Raw genomic sequence first — 12894 nt, 5'->3', positions numbered from 1 at the left:
ACACATCGAGCAAGACGAAGACCTGACCCGCCGCACTATTCTCACACTCTCACCCTGCCGCTGCAGTGCCACTCAGCTTCGACGGCCCCCTTCCTACACACCTCAACCCTCAACCCTCAATCCCAACCCACGCACGCGTAGAGCAGCAGCAGCACTGAGGAGCCCAAGTCCCGACCCCAGTCACATCACGCAGCGGCGGCGCTGCTGCTCGTCTCCACCCCCTCCGCGCCGCTACGAGAGATTGGAGCGCGCATGTTGCGTACCGCGGTGCTGTGCTGAGGTCCTGGTGAGGTGGAGGCATGGGGGCTGCGTGGGGTGGGGGACTGGGTGGATGGAGAGGGTGAGGTGGGATGGGAGGAGGTGGGTGGAGGGGTTGGTGGGTGGGATGGTGAGTGGGAGGTTGGGGGATGGGTTGGGTGGGTGGGGGGGATGGCTGGGTTTGGGGCATGAGGATAGGGTAACAGAGAGTCATTCGATTGATTTGTCAAGCGAGCTAAGCCCAAAGCAAGGGGAGTGTGGTTGAATATCACTGGCAGAAGTTCCGACTAACGATATTGTCCCGCCTGAATGTCACCATTCGCTGGAACAATAATAAGATGTGAGTAGCACGTGACGTGTGTTTACGTTGTGTAGCTGTCAGCATTAACACGACACTTTCTTCTTAAACCTGTCAGACAAGTCATCCCCAACATCCGATCATCGCTTGCCCGCAAGCTTTCTCAAGTCCTATCCAAACTAGTCTTCTCCTCTACGTCTCATGGATCAATCCAGCGCTGCTACTCGTAGCCTTGCAATACCCGCGTCTCACCCGCTTGTTCAGGCTGTCAAATCATCGGCTGAGTTTATGCGCGACTATGTCAGCTGTAAGTTATAGTTTCTGTTGCACTTTAAACAGGTTCGCTGACATTTCTTGCAGCTGCTATTACGCATTCTAAACTGTGTGACCAACAGTTTCTAGACGGGCTCTTAAGCTGTCTGAAGGCAATTTCTAACAGTTACATCCTGGATGCTACGCCCTGTCTCGACACAGTACCGGGCGGTACACATCTTCGAACTCCCCTCCTATCTGCGAGACAAGAGCTCTTGGCCGTGATCCTGGAAGAGTGCGACCGCCTTCACCAATATCCAAGCCTTTTTCAGACCGCTGGGAGTCGAAAGCGGTTCTTCGATAAGGTCTATGAGCATGCCTTTCAAATCAAGTTCACGACAGCTATGAAGCAGGATGCCCAACAGTTGTTTCTCGACGAACTGTGGGATCTGAGCCAAGACACGTTGCCTGAAGCTCGTCCCCCATTCGAAGAGGATCTAGATTCTTGGAGTCAATTCCTTAGCAACATGGCGCCTGGTGGTGGCATTCTCGCAGCAACAAGACCAACAGCCAGACCTGATCATCCATTCGAGTACGCCCTTCAAGTCCTCCCAAGGGGCGGACAGCACCTAGTGCGCGAGTGGATATCCGCCTTTCGGAAGGCTCAAAAAAAAGCCTATGAGGTGAGTCACTGACAGCCCATGACATTGCGGGTTGAGTGTTAAGAGAGGCAAACACAATTAGCTAACACAGATGCTGGGGCCTAAAAGGCTACTCCTGAGCAGAATGTTCCTCGCTTGATGGTATGTTTAATCTCTACCTTCTTTTAGGTAACTCGCTCAGTCGCTCACTGTTCACGCAGGCGGTTGGTTACCCTTGGGTGATAGGACGGGAGTACAAGGGGCTGTATAGCCAATATCGCTTCCTCAATTCAGTAAGTATTCTATGTTGACGGAAAGAAATCGCCTAATGTTGTACAGTCGAGGATGAGACCAAATCCATTCAATATGGTAAGGGTGTATGACGTCTCTTAATGATCGAATCTCTAATCGGTCTCTAGGAAGGAGTCATGGAAAACGACCTGGATGTAGTTGGACTTGCAAAGACTTTGGAGATCGTTAGAGCCAACCACAAGGGGTCGCCCATGTGGCTAAGGAACCTGGATGCGCAGCTTTTCCCGCATGTCTTTACGTTTACCGAAGTCAAGACCAGGGTTCGGAAGTGGCCGGAGAATGGGCAGTAGAGGTGTGGGATGCAGATAGTCAGAGCGGCGGTCATTGGAGTTTTCTGACACATGTAAAAATCGTGGGAAGCAAGTGCTTCATCAAAGTGGACGAGAATGCGATATGCTAGGAAGTGAAGTGAAATCGTTCAATTTGGGAAAACTTCGACTCTTCGTCCCGCCAGCCTCCTTCTTTATTTCGATTCATAAACATCCTTCCTGGCAAGACAACTCCAGCTTTGTCTCACTCCTCTGCTTTGTTCTCGTTCTTTCAAACGCCGCCTTACTGCATTCCACGACCCGCTTTATTGCTATAGCAACCAAGGAACCACAGTCCTGCTCGTTCATTGTCACCGGCGAAATAACATTCCGCTCACTCTCACAATGGCGACTGCGGCGCTTCCGGATGTCTTGTCTCAGTATCTGAAGACCTGCACCCCCAAGCAGATTGCAGCGATCATCAGCAACCTCCCTGCCTTTCAAACCGAAGGCGCAGCGACTGTTACCGCGAATGCCTCCAACGGTAGCATGAACTCCCTTGCGCCCACAAAAGCGAAGAAACGCAAGCTCGCATCGGACGACAAGGCTGGAAAGCCCTCCAGACCTCTCAACTCTTGGATGGCCTTTAGATGTGAGCGAAAAAACTCGAGTGACAAAACGGCACTGCTGACACAACTCTAGCCTACTATTCTCCGATCTTCATGAAGACCCAACAAAAGGCAATCTCTGGCCTCATGACGAAGATGTGGAAGGAAGATCCATTCAAGGCGAAGTGGACCGTCCTGGCTTCAGCCTACTCTGCTATCAGGGACAACGTCGCCAAGTCTGATGCACCTTTGGACGAATTCCTTCGTATCTCTGCGCCGTACATTGGCATCATCGAGCCGGTCGCGTACCTTGAGGTGCTTGGCTGGAAAATCACCAAACTTGAAGCTGACGTGACCGCTCTCGTACGAGTTTTCACGCCTGACCTCAACTCCTTCGATGCCAGCATTCGTACGTCTAACCTGTCGGTCGACGACCTTGCCGATCGTTGCTATGAAATTGGTTACATTGCCCTCGAGAACCTCAATGCCATCAAGACACGCTCTCTCTCAATGGCAATGAATCCGGCCATGACTGTCGCGCAACCAGCCGTGAAGAAGGTCAAGGCTGCCCCTACTCAAAGTTCTCCTCCTCAAGAGCAACCCGCTATCGCTCAGTCTGCGATCAATTCGGGCAATGATTTCGACTTCACGACGCTTGGCGCCATCTTTCAGCCAGGCAATGCCTCGACAACCACAGCAGAACTCCCTCAGGTGGCGGCAGAAGTCGGACACATCGTTAGCGTTGCTGAGACTCAACTAGCAGCCGCTGATGGTATGATGGCGAACGACTTCAGCGTTCAACACCCAAACGCGAATGGCCATGGTGCGAGTGCGACGGTGTATCAGCAGCAGTTCACCATCGCTGAACCCGACTACTCCTCGTTCCATCCGGATTATGACTTCGGTACCCCGTCCTTCGATCCGCTTGTTGGAGATGCGTTCGACATCTACGACATCACCAACCCCGAAGAGTTGCTCAGGAACTTCCTGGCTAACAGTGTCTTCGACCTGTAGGCAAGTCAACCCGTGCGTACTGAATTCTGATCAAAGGAGAATTAACAATATTCTAGACGATCACATGGACGATGACTTGCTGGCCGCGCAGTCATCTGGAGGCCTTTTGGAGTAGATACCTGGTTTGGAAAATCGGAATACCCCGAGCGTAGTTCTTCATGTACACACGGAGGCGATCGTGATCCCAGAATGCTCAACCTAGAATGCTCATCCTGTCTTGAGAGCACAGCGTCCCATAGCAGAGTCACGAGTTTCCCCTTAAGGGTCTCTCGCCATACAGCTTCTACATAGCTCTAATAAAACGTGCATATCACAAAAAAACTTCCGAGGTACATCTGTATCGTAGCTCTCCACAAGATTGTGTCCAGTGCGAAGTCGCATCGATCCTCCAAATGACCGCTCAAACCTAGGCTCTTCCGCCGCCTCCTCACACCAGCAGCCCAACTTCGCAGGCTCTTTAGGGAAGCCAATGGCCGATACTGCACCACTCCTGCCACAGCGATGGTGACAGTCGCCGCCTTCCTCGTCATCTACATCCTCGGTGGCCTCTCCTTGCCTCCACTGGCCGCCCTCGCTGTGCTAGGCTACATCTACCTCACGTCGTCGAGTCCGCCCACGGATCGCCTCCTCGAAACAGAACCCACCCTGCCCACCGAGGGAACGAACCACAATGTCAAGAGGCTCACAGAGAACCTGCGCGAACTGCCCGAGCAGGGCGCCGCGTCCACCCGCGCGGCAGACGTCGCTGCTGGCTACTTCGCTGTATGCAGAGAGTACGTCCCAGGCGGCATCAATGGGAAGCCCCCAGAGCGAACGACCCCCGCCGGCGATATCGTAGCGGCGGAGAGCCCCAGCGTGTACCAGAGCATGTACAGGAGCATATTCGAGCGTGCAAAGGGCCAGGGAGCTACAGCAGAGACGGGGAGGAACAATGCACGAGCTGTGCGGAAGCCTCGCAATGTGTTCTTCGTGCTGCTGAGGCAAGTGGCATGGCAGATGATACTGGAACTGTGGCAGCGCGCTAACGGGTTGCAGACACGGCCACTTGATGCTCTTCGACGACTCGGAGCAGCTCGAGGTACGACACGTCATTGCCCTCGCACATTACAATGTCGACATTTACGGCGGCAAGGAGGTCATACCGGAGGGCGAGCTGTGGGTCAAGCGGAATTGCATAAGGCTCACTCGGAAGCGGGAAGAGACGTTATCACCAGACACGAAGCCGTTCTTCTTATTCTCAGATAACTGCTCGGAGAAGGAGGACTTCTATTTCGCTCTACTGCAGAACCAGGAGCCTCAAGCCGGTGACACGGCAGTTCCACCAATACCGCTGACCTTCGATCCTGCCCATATCATAAAGCTCATCCAGCAACTACATGCTTCAAGGGAGAACTTCCAGACTCGGTGGATCAATGCCTTGATTGGCAGACTGTTCCTCGCACTCTACAGGACACCACAAGTAGAGGACTTCATCCGCATGAAGATCACCAAGAAGATTGCGCGCGTCTCAAAACCAGCGTTCCTAACGAGCGTGACGATCCAGAAGATTGACATGGGAGACTGCGCGCCGCTCGTGACCAACCCAAAACTGAGGGAGCTGACGATTGATGGTGATCTGACTATTGAGACCGACGTCAGCTACAAAGGCAACTTCAGACTGGAGATCGCCGCTGTGGCCCGCATCGAGCTCGGTTCGCACTTCAAGGCCCGAGAGGTCAACCTCCTTCTCGCTGGCATCCTCAAGAAGCTGGACGGCCACCTCCTGCTCCGAATGAAGCCTCCACCCAGCAACCGGCTGTGGATCTCCTTCGAGACGATGCCTGATATGGAACTCTCCATCGAACCGGTTGTGAGCTCACGTCAGATTACCTACGGTGTCATCCTCAGGGCGATCGAGAGTAGAATCCGTGAAGTGGTGAGCGAGACACTGGTGCTTCCCAACTGGGACGACGCTCCGTTCTTCGAAACGTTTGACCAGCAAGTTCGAGGTGGGATCTGGAAAAATGACCCTCCGCCGAAGGCAGCTGGGAGCGGCAATGTTGCTGCGCCGGAGCAAGACCCGGTTGAACAAACCATCAGCTCTGACGATTCGGATGTTTCCTTACTTACCTCCAGATCCAACTCTCTGAGTGTGCCTGATGTCGCTCTCCCCGAGAGCATTTCGAAGCGTCGCGCAGCCCAGTCCACGCTGTCGTTGGATGGAGCTGGGAGTACGACTGCAGCTGCTGCTTCGGGTGTGGAAGTACGGCCACGAGCCAAGAAGCCGAAAGCAATACGATCAGCATCCTTCTCCGGCAGCACTTCACCAGTGGTTTCCGTGGATCCTGCTACGGTTGATGCAGTCAAAGACAGCACAGCCAGACGACAGCAAGACGCAGCATCGAGAATGAGAGGCATATCCCTACGATCGCCGCCAACATCGCCTGTCCAAACACACCATGAACCTTTAACAGAGGCAGTATCTGGTTCGGATGAACCGCCGCCATCCCCGACCCCAGGCGACCTCGAGAAAACTGCTCAAGGTCCACTGACTGGGAATTCATCCCCCGCACAATCCACAAAGACATCGGTCCCCAAGCGCAAGAGCGTCGCCTCCAGCATCGCGAGTTCCGAGACCGTCTCCACGGCCACCACCTCATCGACCACCGAGCCCAACCCCTCTCACTCCCCCGCCTCCCCCGCCTCAGCCGAAAAGCGCACCCCCATCAGCCGCCCCCTCGCAGCCGCAAAATCCTGGCTCCAAAACCGCGTCCCCTCCCCCGCTCCTTCCACCGCCTCCGCCTCCCTACCCAACCCCCCGCCCTCCTCGCGCGCCACCGCCGACGCCAACCCAGCAGACCAAGTCTCCGACCGAGCCCCCACGGCACCCACCCCAGCAACATCCCGCGCCCCCTCTCAGCCCATCGGCCGCGGCCGGCCGCTCCCGCCACCAGGGACGCCGCTCCCGCCGCCCCCGCGCGCGGGCAGGAGCGCGTGGACGATATCGCCGCTCGCGAACATCGGGATGGGCATCGCGAAGCGGCGGCCTGTGCCGCCGCCGCCGCTGCCGAGGCGAGGGACGCCTGGCCAGGTCCAGGGCCAGGGGGAGGGGAGACGGGAGAGTGTCGACACCGCGGCTGGGAACGCGGGCGCGAGTGGGGTGCGTGCGAGAGATGTGGCGGAGCGGAGGATATCGGCCGCGAGGGCGCAGAGTCTCGAGGGGAAGGAGGAGGTGCTGCTTGTGCCGGCTCCGGAGGCTGAGGTGCCGGAGGCGGCGGGTGGGGATGACGGGGCGGTGGAGAGGGACATGCCTGAGGGCAGGGCAGGGGAGGCAGATGATCAAGAGGACAGGGATGAGCATGGGGACATGTCGACGGCGGAGCAGATGCACGACGGAGATGGGGAGGGGGATGTCGCGGCTGGCGGTGCTGAGGCGAGGTAGCTGGATCACGAGTTTGGTCGTTGCAACATACCCGGCGTAGGTAGGAACACCGTCGGGAAGCACGCAGTCGTTCGACGGTCACTTCATCCTGAGATACCCATGGGGCCGTACCTCCTGTATCAGTTTCATCAGGCGCTGCCCAGATTAGATGCAAAATGATAAGATTAGCGAAGTTTTACGAGAACGGACGAGGCGGGCAAACGGCGCAAAGGTGGCCGGGTCGAGAGGGGGGGAAATATGCATAAGTCACGTGAGGGCCTCAGAATGATACGAATATCGAATTCCCCTGCTGTTTCTTTAATGTGTGGAGGTAGAAAGGCAAATAGAAAATGACACAGCGGGGCTACGCAAAAGCATCCTAGCCTACACCTTCCGCGCTCCGAACAGTCCAAGATTCAGCGCAGTGTCATTCGCACCAGTGTTTGATGATGAGTCCGGCAAGATCTCCCAGCGCCTAAGCACGAACGACGTCGTTCTCTGAGTGGAGCTGCCGCTGGACTGCTGGCCAGCCGCGGGCGGATTGTGTTGCTGATGGCTTGTGCCTCCCTGAGAGACTGGTAGCGACGTCGGCGGTGCACCTGCCATGCTTCGACCTTGTTGCGATCTTACACCAACATGACTCTTCTGACCTTCTTCGGTGCTGGTCGTAGCCTTGGGATTTGATGTACGCTCAGCGAGGAGATGCGGAGAACTCGAGAGGCTCAGCCAGCCGTCTGGATCGGGGGAGGAGCCGAAGATGGAGCTAAGACGCGTATCCCATAGAACGTTGTGGGCGTAGATCTTCTGCATCTGGGCCTGAGCATCAGCAGTAGCGGCTGCAGGATCAAGTCAGCAGATGTTCGCCGCGCTAGTCAGCCTAAGTGTCGTGGTGGATTGGGAGCACTTGCCGTCAAAGAAGCAAGCCAGGAAGTCTGCCACGTAGTCCGCGGCATCTTGATACAGAGGAGAGTCATGTTTGCTGAGGATAGAACACGTGGTATACAGCAGATTCATAAGCTGGGAGGAGCCAGAGGTTGTGCTCCGAAAGGGGCCTTCATAGGCAATTACGAGGTCAAGAAGAGTGCGTATCCTGCGCAAGAGCACTGTCAGCACGAGCCTGAGATTTGGGGAGGACGCTTGCAGACCATGTGTTCACCTCGTCGACATCTTTATCAGCCGGCGTAGTCCCGCCTCTCTCCTGAGACTTTAGCTCTCCGTTCGCATCTTTCTTCGGGACCAGTGTCCCAACAAGCGTTCTCAGCTTCTGCATCAGTGCACTGGTGAATTGAGTGTCGTCGTCTTTGGAGCTGGAAGTGCTGTAGTGAACAATTACCAAGTATTTCTTGATGGTCGTCTTGTCCATTCTGAACGAAGGGCCGCTAGGAGGCAATGCAGAAGCATCGACTTCTCCACTCCAATTTGGGACGGCGGACAGAACTTTCCACTTCGCGACATCGCCAATCTTTAGCATGTTAGCTGCTCACTCTGTCTGGTACACACGGTCTAGATAAGACATACCTTGCGGAGGTAACTCTGTTCAAGACTACCCAGCAGTAGCGAGGCGAGAGACTGGTCTTTGTCCAACAATCCACTAATCGCTTCGAACAAGGCGTTGACAGTCTCGGATTCCGTAGTCTCGGAGGACGGTCCGTCTTCAGCGAGCATTTGCCGAAGCTGGAGCTGACAAAATGGCAGCGAGATCTCGTCGACTGACTCCACTATACGGCGTAATCTCACGGCTTTCGATGCTGCTGTAAATGTCGACTGATCAGCCAGCCCACTCATGCTGCTGTAGTCAAAGGGAAACTTACAAAGGTTCTCATTGCCATTGGTGAGGTCCTGAACCATCTTGCTAATGCTCAGACTGGCTTTCGCATTCGAGCCTATGCCAAACACAGTGGCGAACTTATGCGCATCGTCTAGGACCGCCTGTCTTAGCGCTGAGAGTAGGCGCCTACTTCGCAGCAGCTCGCAAGGGGTAGCTTGATAAGCTGCGACGTCTTGGGAGTTGAGCACAGTCCGTACAAGCTCTAGAAAGCCGCTGTTCGGGTTCCTACAGAAAGCTTGCCGCGCGAGTCGACACCGGTAGACATCCTACAACTCAGAGTCAGGACGCTCAAAGATATCACGGAATCACGAGATCTGACGTACCTGAACTTTGCCAAGCTCAGAAGCATGTTCACTCGGCAGAACCGCTTCCAGAGCCCTCAAGGCAAACATGGCGCCGTTCGGCGCGTCCCTGACGATTACCTCAGCGGTGCGCCCGTTGGCAAAACGCACGAACTCGGCCAAGTCAAGACACCCTGCTGCAACGAGTGCAGATACGACTGGGCGCATATTGTTTCCGTAGGTGTGTTGCGAGCACCCCGAGAACCAACCGTACAGAAGCTGATTGAATAACTGACTGTTCAGATGTCGGAGACGACGGAACAACGGCGCAGGCGCGGTATTAGCTCTCTCATTTTTGGCACGCTGCGTGCAGGTGCGGGCGATAAGGCTGTCAAATATCTGTCTAAACTTGTGTTCATCCACACCGGTGGCGTTTTTGGCCATCCATTCGAACGCCTCGTCCGACATAGCTTCTATATCTGTGGGGAGCTCGAATGTATGTTCCGAAGCTGGTGAGCAGACCGGATTCGTGTTCTTCTGCCCGCATCGCACCATATGACCGGAGAGCTGTTGTATAACTTCAACGTCGGTGTCGACACGACAAGAAAGCTCACTGAGAGCCTGATAAACTTCGCGGTCGATCAGATCTTCAGCGTCCTCCTGGGTACAGCGTGCGAACAGCTTGCGTGAGACCGGTCCGAAAGCGCCCATGATAGAGAAGACCTCCTCGTGGTCTGCTAGCGTTTCTGCTATGGTGCAGAGTACTGTTGGGTTGGAGGAGTTGACAGCTACTTCTAGGATATCGACAAGTACAGAGAAGTCCTCCAGTTGCTCTATAACATCCCGGACGAACTTGAACTGCTCGCCGGTAAGGCGGAGCAGTAACGGAACCATGCCGGGGTTGTCTCCTTGATATCCTTCGCCTTCGACAAGTTCGTAAGCAGCCAGTCCAGAATTAGCGGTTTGCAAATCGCTCTTTGTCGTTCTGTTGAGGAGTTCAGCGCGTAACCAACGGGACAACTTTAGCCTTGCGCTATGTGTGAGCTTGCTTGAGGTAACATAGTCGACCCTTGAAGACTTTGAGAGAGAACCGGAGAAGGTGGGAACGTGCTGCGCGATAAATGTCTTCGCAGCAGCAAGCAGTTCTGAATCTGCCTCGTCTGTGTGGCCAATTCCGTCCACAATGTTATTTCGTAAGTAAAGAGTCGGAGGCGGCAGATCGAAGAAGGAGAATTCGAAGATTAAACGTGTAATGCATGGGATGGCCTTCTGTGTATTAGCGATAATCGGCTGTGAGAAAGTAGAATCTTACATCAGCCGTAAAGCGGCCCACTTCATGGGCACCGATCGAGATCAGAAATCGTAGATATCTGCCGACAAAGAAGTCCTTCGTCCATGCAAGCTCGACTACAATCCTGAACAAGTTACGTTCCTCGATATCCAAACGCTGGTCGGCTCTTGATAGATACCGTAGCAGGAGACCATCTGTATCAAAGCCCTTTGATCTCCAGTAGCGAAGAAGGCCTGTTGCCAGATAGAGTCTATGGTGGCCCTGACGATATGCTGAAGACGCCCAATGCAGAACAACCTCGGCAGCTTGCTCCCAGTGAGGCACCATTCCGAGAATATCCGATACGAGACCTGCGAGTTCAGAGACATGCTTCTGTGCGTCTAGATAATCAACCAGTCTCTTCTTAGGCGAGAGTGGATGGGCGAGCCGACTGTCTTGAGGGGATATACGCGCGTTCCGCCTTTCCACCAAACGGAGAGCACACTCAAGTGTGGGATCTTGATCTGCAATCAGAACCAGTAAATGCTTATGCTTGCCGAAGACCTTGGGCGCTATGAGGCACTTGGGGTGCCTGACGATCAAACACGCAACCAGCCGACGTATCTCATGTGCTATAGGGGCGTACGCCTCGGAATTATCGTGTCTAGTCGCCTTGGATAAAAGGATGTTAGCATGTTGTACAAACGGACATGCCCTCAACGTACCATCTCAAGATGATGAAGAAGACCTTCCGCCAGGCACCAACCGCGTTGACGGCGGGATACCAGATCATCCCAGTGTATCCGTATCAACAGAAGCCAGATTGGGATTCGGTCTAGTCCACTACGCTCGAACGACGCAAGAAGCCAGTTCAGATAATGATCATGGTCCACGAGGCGTTCTGAGAACAGGTGCGAAGCTAGGCGTATCCTGAAGGTGTATGGGTGAGTGGCCGTACGGTATTCATTTCCGTTATTGACTTACGTGTAGGTCATTCTGGCTTTCCAAGTCCCGTCGCAGTCGGCTTCGACGACATTGTCGACAAACTGCTCTACGTGCGTTGTCCATTCTCTGATCCATTTAAGCTCTCCGGCTGAGCCCATGACTCCCGCATATCCTTTCCTCTTGAACGCGCGCATCTCGTTCGCTCCAACACATTTGACCAGCCAGACGGCTCTTGAAGATGGGATGTTCTTGCTCAAACACTGCTCAAGCAAACCTTTGCCGCGGATACCGTGCGGAATCGTCCGGCTTAAAAGACGCAAGGCCACTGCAGGCTTTGCAAGCTCATGAAGCCACTCCTCTCTCTTCTTATCTTTGAAGGTGACTCTCGGAGGGGGTTTGAAGGTTGATGTCGCTGATACGCGTCCTGTAGCCTGTCGCTTCTCCAGAAGTGCAACAAGCAAGGACGACATCGTGTGCAAACCTGACTTGTTCTTGAGATGCCCCCAAAGAGAGGGTCTTGCGGTCTGCGACTCATTCAGATTAGGTTTCTGCTGTTCAAAGTAGCCTGAACGTATCACGTGCTCAGAGATGGAGTCCTCAGCATGCTCGCCTGTCCAAGGGTAGAAGTCGACATTCTCTGTGTTTGAATCGTCAGCTTCATGTTTGAGCTGTCTGATCGTATTCATGCCTACTTCCGGACGGGAAGCGCGTAGCTTCGTGTGGCGTCTGGATAGCCAGCGCCTCTACCGCTTTATCCTGCTTCATTTCGTAGTTGGTGGAAGTCATTGAGCTCGGCCTGGAAGCATGTTCGTTTGCATGACGGCCTGGTCTTGCAGGAAGCTGCGCCGAAGCTGTTCTGGCCAAACGTGATGCATTCTCATAAGCATCTCGTATAGGAGCTGATGGTCCTTGAGAAGAGCCAAGTGCGATTAATAAAGAGCCTTCCGCTGACGTCTCAGGCTTCGTTTGGCCGTTGCGTTGACCGCGTTCTCTCTTCGGCATGACGCCAGTATTGACGGTGATTTCATGGGAGCCCACAGCTCCGAGTAGAGCTCCTGGGCTCAGCCCATCCTGAGATACCGCCGTATCTACCGCAAGCGCCTTGTCTCCGTCTTTAGTTAAGTCGATAACGTCTTCCGTCGTTCGACTTTCACTGACTGGGTACGACGAGGTGGAGAGCTGTGAGCGTGCTACTGACAGTCGGTGAGAATTGCCACTCGTTGAGCGCTGAGGCTGGAGGTTGGGCGTTAGACGAGCAGTCATGGCCAGCGGGGACTACATATGATTCGAGTAACGAGAGCCGGGAGAAGCTGGTCGGGAGATTGGTAGCGCATAAGGGAGCGCAGCTGCAAAGGGCTGACTCGGGAAGATTGTAAGGCAGGCACTTGTACATGGAGCAACTACTGTATCTCCAAGAAGGAGAGCTGCGCAAGCCCGAATCAATGTGCGCTTTGCCGAGTTGGATGTCACAGTCCCAAGTCTAGGCCACCACGATTGTTCGCTTTCATATCAGGGTGATGTCAGATACTGAGATGTTGA

General features: G+C 54.6%; 4 protein-coding genes across 4 annotated transcripts; 3 read left to right on the top strand and 1 right to left on the bottom strand.

Moving 5' to 3' along the window:
- Positions 1 to 1335: 1335 nt before the first annotated feature.
- On the top strand, positions 1336 to 2051 carry W97_06801 (uncharacterized protein; the record flags this gene model as incomplete). Its single annotated transcript, XM_007784785.1, has 5 exons — positions 1336 to 1491; positions 1579 to 1611; positions 1671 to 1742; positions 1789 to 1818; positions 1869 to 2051. The coding sequence occupies 5 exons, from the start codon at positions 1336 to 1338 to the stop codon at positions 2049 to 2051; spliced, it is 474 nt and encodes a 157-aa protein (XP_007782975.1).
- Positions 2052 to 2414: 363 nt separating this feature from the next.
- Positions 2415 to 3631, top strand: W97_06800 (uncharacterized protein; the record flags this gene model as incomplete). The annotated part of the gene is made up of 2 exons (XM_007784784.1): positions 2415 to 2661; positions 2712 to 3631. 2 exons carry the CDS (start codon positions 2415 to 2417, stop codon positions 3629 to 3631), a joined length of 1167 nt encoding a protein of 388 aa, XP_007782974.1.
- A 501-nt stretch (positions 3632 to 4132) lies between these two features.
- W97_06799 (uncharacterized protein) lies at positions 4133 to 7052 on the top strand (the record flags this gene model as incomplete). The annotated part of the gene is made up of 2 exons (XM_007784783.1): positions 4133 to 4593; positions 4667 to 7052. The coding sequence occupies 2 exons, from the start codon at positions 4133 to 4135 to the stop codon at positions 7050 to 7052; spliced, it is 2847 nt and encodes a 948-aa protein (XP_007782973.1).
- Positions 7053 to 7415: 363 nt separating this feature from the next.
- Positions 7416 to 12120, bottom strand: W97_06798 (uncharacterized protein; the record flags this gene model as incomplete). Its single annotated transcript, XM_007784782.1, has 10 exons — positions 7416 to 7867; positions 8024 to 8121; positions 8177 to 8493; positions 8550 to 8782; positions 8843 to 9125; positions 9183 to 10406; positions 10453 to 11082; positions 11136 to 11340; positions 11395 to 11992; positions 12048 to 12120. The coding sequence occupies 10 exons, from the start codon at positions 12118 to 12120 to the stop codon at positions 7416 to 7418; spliced, it is 4113 nt and encodes a 1370-aa protein (XP_007782972.1).
- Between the last annotated feature and the right edge of the window lie 774 nt (positions 12121 to 12894).

Source organism: Coniosporium apollinis (assembly GCF_000281105.1).
Source record: "Coniosporium apollinis CBS 100218 chromosome Unknown supercont1.36, whole genome shotgun sequence".
NCBI lineage: Eukaryota > Fungi > Ascomycota > Dothideomycetes > Coniosporium > Coniosporium apollinis.
Note: the sequence above shows the minus strand (reverse complement) of the source record. Positions and strands in the feature narration are given on the sequence as shown.